The 9,987-nt window shown below is 42.1% G+C and overlaps 1 protein-coding gene across 1 annotated transcript in view; it reads right to left on the reverse strand.

Annotated features, from left to right (window-relative positions):
- The window catches only part of LOC308290992 (cadherin-4-like), a gene marked incomplete at both ends in the record, with an annotated part of 281,660 nt that overhangs the window by 49,028 nt on the left and 222,645 nt on the right, over positions 1–9,987 (reverse strand). Inside the window, one exon of the mRNA XM_080732906.1 lies at positions 5,718–5,915. Coding sequence (XP_080589032.1) covers positions 5,718–5,915 — 198 coding nt within the window. The remainder of the gene's footprint in view (positions 1–5,717; positions 5,916–9,987) is intronic.

Below are 9,987 nucleotides of genomic sequence, written 5' to 3' on the forward strand. Positions count from 1 at the left end.
CTAAAGCAACTGCTATGACAAAGATATTATACTGTAGTTATAAATGAAAACACAGCTCTCCTTAATAAAAATATATGTAGGGCTTTATAACACATTTCAACAAGGCAATCCAAAGTGCTGAACATAAAACAATAAGGAAAAAGGAAAGAAAAGGATGATAGGGCTACTACTATCAATAAAATGAAGTTGAATGTTTATTCATATCCAGATGTGCTTCTTCCTTCAGTCGTCATTACATCAGGTGTTTAATGCCTTTTTTTTGGCTGCCAGTTGTTCCAATTGGGGTGGGGGGGTTGAATCTGTATTTACCAGAATAGCTAACTAAATGGCTGTTTCTCTGCCGGAAGAGAAGTGTGTGAATCAATTGAAGGTTTCAAAAAGGCCTCTGTGAGAAATCAATGTATATTACATGCTCCTTGTGCTGTTTGGCAGCAAAAGGAGGAAAACTATAAAGAGCGCCTGTTTATTCTGAAGAATTACTCCCGGCACTTTCTTCTTCCATCTTTTGGATTGTCATCCACGCTGCTCTCCGGAACTGGCTCTCATGTCTCGTTCCGCTTTCCATCAGTCTTTGGTCTCCAGCATGTTGAAGTTCTGCTCCACTCATCCTCATCTGCTGTAGAACTCGGGCTACAGTCTGCCGGAGCGTAGGCAGTCAAACACCAGGCCTTATACTGCACTGCACAGTAAATCTATAGCACATCACAGCTACAGGAAACTACATACAGAAGCTATACTGATCTCAAAGGAATAGTCCACAACCTTACACTATCTACATGTCTTCTTCCATGTCTGTCACTGGTCTCTGTGTCGCCGACTAAGCCAGCCACAATCACCATAGATTAGTACAGTAGACTTTCTCAGTGAATTCCGAACTCATTTTGCGGCAATTGACACAGTGAATGTCAAAATGTACTGCACAGTACTGTATCTGCAAATTTGACAGTGGAGCATTCATTTTAAGGCAAAATGGTACGGTAGATGCCTTTAGAAAATAAACACTGAGGAAAGGAGGAGAGCCTCTGGAAACCTTTGTAGTAGTTACATTCAGGGAGCTGACATTATTGGCATTCAATAATATCTGGACAGAGTCCTTACGCAGCATTGGCCTTGGACAGAAGTGTGATTGTGGTTCTGCCAATACCTTAGTCAAACACTCCACACTTCCCCTTGAGACGTGCCAGGCTCCGGGCTGCCAGGTCTTCCGGTAGGGTCTCTGTCATCACACCTGCCCCATCCTGTGCTAACCTGATCAAAGTGACAGTATTGTGGACCTGCAGAGATGCTGGTGAGGTGTGCCCTGCCTGTCCCACTAACGGAAACTGTGTAGGGAGAGAAACAGTGGGATGGAGGAGCAGACGTGTCACTCAGCGCTGTGCTGGTTGACAGAATAGCGCATTAGGACTAGGACCGGCTTCACAGGCCATTAGGGTAGGCATCACACAGCCGTACCGCACTGAACACTGAGAGAGACACTGTCAAGAAGACAAGAAGAAGAGAGAGATGAGGAGAGCAAGAGAGAGAGAGAGAGAGAGAGAGAGAGAGAGAGAGAGAGAGAGAGAGAGAGAGAGAGAGAGAGATGCGGAAAGCTCATTTCTTCAACATACTTCATAGTGTCAAGTTCGGATTATAGGTACCAGAGCTGTGACCAGGCTCAAGCTGCCCCCTATGTGTTTCGGGAGAGTGTTTTTTGCAGGTCTTTCAGTCCGAGTGTATCAAAAAAGCAACTGGGTTAAGGCAATGGAAGCTTGTGATTGACTGCGCGGAGGTGACGAAAGTCGGGGGAACGGAGATACACCTAAACCTAACCTTAAACCTCAGTAAAACTAACGCTGGTGAATGCAAACCTGGTGAAATGCTAACCTGCCGACGCTGGTGAATGCTAACCTGGTAAAATGCTAACCTGCCAACGCTGGTGAATGCTAACCTGGTGAATGCTAAACTGTTCGGACCAACGATGCTTAACCGCGTTGCCTTTTTGATACACTCGGACTGAAAGACTTGCAAAAAACACTCTCCCCATGTGTTTCAGTACCACAGACAGCACCTTCATTTTAACAAGACAAAGGCAGTATGTATCAGGCCTATTTTCCAATAAAATACTAAATACTATAATCAAACAAACAAACAATACAACAGGTAACAAAGCTTTGTCCTCCACAATAGAATAACAAGAGCTTCAACAATATCCGCAATGCAATGTTCGAAACAAATGACTTCAGCAGCAAACTCATCACCAGCGTCCCTCTAACAGCTGTCTAGTCCTTGTTAAAGTCTCTCCTCTGTATCTCTGTGTGGCACAGCCTGCCCTCCAGTGGTGTGAAGTAACTAAGTACATTTACTTAAGTACAGTTTTGAGGTATTTGTTCCAATTTCCAATACTTTTACTTCTACTCCACTACAACTCGGGTCCAAATATTGTACTTTTACTCCACTGTCTTATTTGAATACTTGAATTACTTTGTAGATTTTGATTATCACAAAACATACATTAACCACTTATATACATTTCGACGATTTGAAAATAGCCGATCTACAAGCTCACAATGCGTCGCGATGCGACACATTGTGAGCTTGTAGATCTGATATTTTCAAAAGATTTTTATACATTATACTTTACTTTATACTTTCGTTACTTTAAGTACATTTTGACACCAATACTTTTGTACTTTTACTACATTTTGAATTCCAGACTTTTACTTGTAACAGAGTAATGATACCGACAATAAGCCACTCCCGAATGATACTCCTACTTAAGAAAGAAATTGAGTACTTTTTCCGCCACTGCTGCCCTCCAGTCATCATTAAAGAACCTGAGAACCCAACTGAGGTGTCACAACACGCACCACTTCCTCTCTGCTTTGTACACTGCCACTCCCAGCCCTCCACAAGCTCCTTAGGGACCTATTTACAGGCGTTTGTTGGACCTATTTGTTGGACCTATTTCAAAACATTCCAGCATAGTGGTTGTTTTTTTGTTGTCAGAAATGGTTGTGGTGTGGTGTCCTTAACACCACAGCATGTCTGTCTGTCTTTCGGGTTTTGTCCAGCCTGTGGACAAAACAGAGTTGTGTGGTCCATTTTAGGCTGGTTTTAGCCATGTTGTGGCTGCACATTAAAGCTGGGATGAGAATGCCAAGTCACGCCAGGCTGGTAGGAAATATGTCGGATTGAGAAGTAATAATCTTTTCAGCACGAAACAAGAGTTAAAAACTTTCCACTCTTTCGTTCGATGCCGTTTCACTGTTTTTACACACACACACACACACACACACACACACACACACACACACACACACACACACACACACACACACACACACACACACACACACACACACACACACACACACACACACACACACACACACACACACACAAAACGTATTAAGAAGAAAAGTTTACTTGGAGCATCTCCCCAGGCATTTCCCCCAAGGATTGGAATGAAAGTGCTTCTTTTGCACTATTGAAAACCCCAAAGACAGAAAAATAAATGTCTTGACTTCTGTAAACAGGGAGGGAGGGAAAGCTGAAGGCTAGATCCTACAGATAAAGAGACGCGGGAGGAAGCATGGAACAAACCATCAGTCCTTCGAATGCTGTTTTTTTATGAATTATCGCGCACACACACGGTGAGCTAGAATTTCAAGGTTCTGTGAGACAAACTGAGCTTTCTGTTGTGACAGAATCTCTGAATTTTAAGCAACGCAGAGCCTCAGCGCTGCAGCACGGCATTCCCACAAACGTTTATTTATATTCATGTTACTTTCTTTTTTTCAGACCCCGATTTTTACAATCTGAACTTCTAACCCCCTTGCGTGTTTTGTTTATATTTCATGCATAATGAAACTAGCAGTTGTTGCGGAGGTGTCGTTTGTTTCAATGGTAGTCACGTGTTCCCTCCATACTCAGACTCAGAAACAATGTTAAAAGATAATAGAAAATATTTATTTACAGCGCTGTAACAGTCACACAACATACACATACATCCTACACCAAGACACAGACAAGACAGACTGACTTGCTCTACCCTAATTCTCAGTTCATAATTGGCTAAGCAAAAACAATAACACATTCCTTATCTCCTTCACATGGCCATAAAACAAATGGGCCACTGACTGGCTGCCAGCTGTGACCTTCTGACCTTATCTACAAATGGTTCTCAGGACTCAAACTAGCAAATGTATTCACTACTACTAAGCAATATACCATAATAATATAATTGCACCTCATCAACACACACACACAAACACAAACACACACACACACACACACACACACACACACACACACACACACACACACACACACACACACACACACACACACGCTTAGTTTTCATAGGTTGTGGGGACATTACATAGACTTCCATTCATTTCCTGTGGCCTTACCCTAACCTCTATCCCTAACCCTAACCCTAAACCAAACCGTTGTGGGGACCTACTATTTGGTCCCCACAATGTCTATTTCTCCAATTCTACTATACTTGCGGGGACATTTGGTCCTCACAAAGTAATAAAAACCTGTCCACACACACACACTCACACACACACACACACACACACACACACACACACACACACACACACACACACACACACACACACACACACACACACACACACACACACACACACACACACACACACACACAATACGGTGGAAATGAGGGTTGTGTGTGGAACTGAAGGGTCCTAGAAAGCACCATAAGCTCATTCTTCACATGTTCCTGTGTGAGAACAGGGCTGTACAGATCTGTGATTTATGAAGCCATTTATGAGCGTCCTTACAAGACCTCAAAGGGGGATGAACTCCTGCCCTGTTTTTGTTCCTGGCCAAAGAACAGCAGAATTTCATTTCTCTTATCAGAGCGCAGCTTTTTACAGACCGAGTCAAGATGACAAATTGCATTGCTTAAAAAAAACTAAAAACTAAAAGAGCCACAAAAATATAATTGAACTTTGGGTTCACATTCTATTGGGTCACAATAGAATGCATGCAGGGAACAATGGCATGCATAAAGGAGCGGAAATAATCAGTCCATTTTACTGCATGAAACCAGTGGATCCAACACAGTGGGAGAGATTAGACACACAAGTTCTGCTTAGCCGACAGTTCTCTCTCTCTCTCTCAGAATGCACAAGCCTCTTGTCCAATCAATACCGTTCTAATTCTGGAACACGTCTTACAGCTATAATCACATCAGAAAACAAGCCCGTCAACATAATCACCTGCACGCTTTGTCCTAATGACCAACGGCAACCTGCATGCTTCGCTGGCGCGCTCAACAAAACCAGAGCTGTAAAATGTAGCATGTGTCAGTAGGGATGGGACGATCGGTGTGACAAAAGGAATTGAGATTTACGATATTATGACGATAATCAAAATATCCACAACATCCATTATCCTGGGGTGGAACTGAACATTTGCCAAAAAATAGCAGATCTACAAGTGAGCTTGTAGATCTTTTGTCAAAGAGATTCGGTAGAGAGTGTTATTTCCAGGTCCGAGGGTTTAAATGGTACCGGATATGCAGCTCTTCAAATAAAAGGTGAATTGATCCCAGTGCATGACGGAGGATAATCTCACGATAACTTTAAACCTTCACGATACGATTATTGTTTTTTATTAGTGTTTTTTATCATGATAAACGATAATAACGATTATTGTCCCATCAGTATGTGTCAATGATGCAGTCAATGAATTCTGTCACTTACGCTGACGAGCATCTGCGGGAACGGTCCTCGAGAGTTTTCCGGTACGTTGACTGGTGGAATCACCCAGTCCCTCTTCTGTCTGCGCAGGCTCTTGGAGCTGCTCAGGACGGGCCTCGGGAACAGGATGACCGCAGGAGAGGAATCAAACGTCTCTTTCTTGTCTTTCCTTTCAGCAACTTTGCCCTCTTCTTCAGTGACCTGCAAAAACAGCACAGAAACAAGACTACAGTCAGGGGGCACAGCAGGTCATTGTATTCTTTTTTTGTTTGTTTTTTTGCAAATTAGTTTGCATTATTTAAATATAGGATAGCAGAGAGACAGGAAACTGGTGGCAGAAAGACATAATTAAAGGCAGATTTTATTCCAATATGCATATATATTTTCTCTGGGTATATATACGGTATTTTTATTCAGCACCTGGCTCTTTGGTTTTGGATGTGCACACGCACAGGACTCTCCTCCAGAGAGGGGTGATGACATACAGCACATAAACGTATGCACATATAAATATGAAAAGGGGTCTCAAAAGTCACAGAGTCCTTGTCATTTCACACCTGGCTGTAAAAAGCCTGTTAACAGTGGATATGACTGAGCTCCAATTTATAGCACCATTCACCAGGCTGAGCCGGCTGAACAACCATCCACACACGCGTGCACACAAACGCGTGCGCACTGCATGCACAGCACACACACATGCACACTCGCTCTCTGTCTCTGTCTCTCTCACACTCTCTCTCGCTCTCTCTCTCACACACACACGCACGCACGCACGCACGCACGCACGCACGCAGCCTTGGGGCAGAGAGAGACGACGACCACAAACCTGTCTCTGTGAAAGATGCTCAGTCTCTTTTAATGTCCCCTTGTGAACCCACAGATGTTGTCTATCAGTGTCACAATGATCAATCCCAATCATTAATTTGTTGTTCAAGTTCCCGCCGTACTGTAGCATCATAAGAATATAATAAATCCTGATTCCAAATCAGCTTGTGTGTGAATATGATGCGGGGTGAAAAAAGAAGGAAAACAATAACATGATCATCTACAGAAATCCCAACCACTAAATACAAAAATGAAATGAAATTGTGGGTCAGATTATATCATGGTGGTTATGAGGAGCAAACAAACCTTGTGCAAATATTGTCGTTGTTGGGTGTAAACCTCGTATCTCCAAGTTTCAAATTTGTATGTTCTTTCTCAAAGTAAAGCCCTGCTTCATCATACAAGGCCGTCAAACAAAAGTGGTGAAAACAGCAGATCTACAAGCACACAACGCCTCGCGGTGCGAGGCGTTGTGTGCTTGTAGATCGGCTGTTTTCACTAGTTTAAATCATTTTTAAAATGACAAATGCAAAACGAACGGTTTTGGACATTTTCACCCGACAACGACGATATACAGTATAGTACTAGTATGATAATGTACAGTGTTGTGTCCCTTATGGCAAAACTCCAGAGTGTAGAGATGCAGACACGTTGGCTCTCAGGTCCATGTACATTGTACAGTACATGACTTATAGATTGACATATTTATATCAAGGTTATATTGTAGACATCATCTCAAGGCTGCTCTTTAACCATCTGCACCATCTGCTTGGTGTCCCAGGGGGCTGTGGAGGATGTGTGCTGGATATCTGAACCATCCAAAGGTTGCATCTTGAATTGACATGCTGTGACGATACTCCTCAGAGACGTGGTTTACCAACACATCTCAGGGATACCAAAGCAGTAAAAACATGTCAAAGAAATCAGATGCGACTACATAGCTCTGGCTGCACGTACATCAGTCGTAGCCCTGCTCCCTGCTGCATCTGCAACGCACTCTCGCTCCCCTCAATCCGCTTCTCACTCAGTGTTATTGTTTTTCCTCGCTCTCTCCCCTCCCGGTTGGCAGGTCCTGACAGCTTGTCTCCATATAACAGCCATTCATCAAGTGCCGGTATGTGTTCTGCTGAATGGAGACTGCACTGTCAAACAAACACCACCCCCAACAGGTTCCACCAAATCGCCTCTCAGTGTTACGTAATCAGACATACCAACATGTATTTATTTATCCTGGAAGGAGCTAAGCTCCAACATCTGGCTTTGTCCGGGCTTTGAAGTGTGGCCTATATCTGGCCTACATCTTGGCACAAAGTGATCAACGTTTATTGTACGCCCAAAAGAATGTCCAAAAGGAAACCACATACCTGTATGTAAACAGTGTGGTAAGACTTTTAGTAGGTCAGGTAGTCTTCACTCTGAGGCAACGCGGACATTATTTGTGTGCCGGCGGATCTCGCCGCGTCCTCCGACGTCTCAAAATGATGCGGAGGGGTACATGACTCCTGCTGCTGTCCGCTTTGAGTAAACGAGGAAGTAATCCGCGGTGGAAAACGACTGATAAATCATAGCGATTTTATCATTATAATGGATAAGCCTAAACAAACCAGTTCACATGAACAATACTGCTGTAAAATAAGATATCTGAACAGCTATATTTATTTTATACAATTAAAATGTCATGAGCCAGCACAGTTATAGGGGGGTTTGCCCAGGCTTCTTTTTCTTCCGATCACCAAAAAAGAAGCCTAGGTTTCCGAGGCTAAGAAACACTTGCATGTCCACACTGGAGAAAAACCTTTCAATATAATGCATCATAATTCATTATATTGCATAATACTATGAAACTATCACATTTTCCCCTTGATTCCTTGGATCGATCATAGTGCTCCTAAAATAGACCGCACCCATTTATATCCATTTCGTGTTCAATACAAACTTTTTTTTTAAACTATTCCATTTCAGATTTTGTCCCACACTCAAATCGGCACATTATCTCTGAAGTCATGTGATCAAGAGGTATGAGTCAGATTTCACATATTCTAGCTATGATTGACTCCAAAGCCAGCCCGGCCTGGTGGAGATCTGCACTCATAGGAGCACATATTTTTCTGTATCTGCCCTGTGTTTCTTTTTTTTTTAAACACTTTATTTTCTCCCACATTTTCCATTTTTAACAAATAAACATACATGTACATCCTTCTGAATTCAACATGTCTGCCCTGGGTTTCTAACTGCTGTACTGCCTTCGCAACTGAATTTCCCCCCCGAAGGATCTACGATACACATGGGCAACTGGCGGCCCGGGGGCCACATGCGGCCCTCACCTTCATGTAATGCGGCCCACGGGTTAATACCGGAATACTGATATATTATTGATTTCAGCTGTTAAAATTCCAAACATGACCCGCTTTAATTCTGTCAGTCTATATTAGTAGCTTAATGACTAGTATAGTAGTATTAAAATGTTATGTCCAATGTATTTGTATTTAAGTTCATAAAGTTAACATGAGTATACAACTAAATGCGTTGGAAATGAAATCAAAATGTTACATTTCAGGATTCCAATTAAAAAAATAACAAAAACGAAATCAGGATTCCAATTCAAAAGAAGCAAAAATAGCCGATCTACAAGCTCAAAACGCATCGCAGCGCGATGCGTTTTGAGCTTGTAGATCTGCTATTTTTGCTTCTTTAGTATGAGATACTAGAATGACAAAGTTGGACGCAGCAATATGCAATGTGGCCCTCTGGCGTGAAGGTGAAGATATAGTGGCCCTCGCCATCATCAAAGTTGCCCACCCCTGAACTACGGTATCTATCCTTCATAGATACATACAAATATACGTTCCTCTATATACATTTTACTCAATAAAAACTTCAAAACAATCAATCAAAATGAGCCAATGCCATTGGCTAAGGTGTTATGAAGCCAACTGGCGGTGGAGACAACAATTCAGCTGGAGTGTTCAATCCTGCAGCGATGCGAGAAAAACCCACCACTGAGGCTGCTTCTCTGGCTTTGCCAGAATGATGTGAAGAGCAGTGGTGTAAAGTATTTAAATACCTTTACCTAAGTACTGTACTTAAATGCAATTTTGAGGTATTCATACTTTCCAATTTCCAATACTTTTACTTCTACTCCACTACATCTCGGATTCAAATTTAGTAATTTTACTCCACTACATTTATTTGAAAACTTTAGTTGGTTACTTTGTAGATTGATTATTTAAACATACATAAATTAACTCCTTTAACCATATAAGTTTCGGCCATTTGAAAAATCGATCTACAAGCTAGAGCTGCTATTTTCAAAATATATTTATACATTTGAAAACTTGAAATGGGACATTCTGCACAATGAGTTCTTTTACTTTTGGTACTTTAAGTACAGTTTCATGCCAATACTTTTTGTACTTTTACTCAAGTAAAATTTGATTAGCAGACTAGG

This window comes from Nannobrachium achirus (genome assembly GCF_963921795.1).
Source record: "Nannobrachium achirus genome assembly, chromosome: 9".
NCBI lineage: Eukaryota > Metazoa > Chordata > Actinopteri > Myctophiformes > Myctophidae > Nannobrachium > Nannobrachium achirus.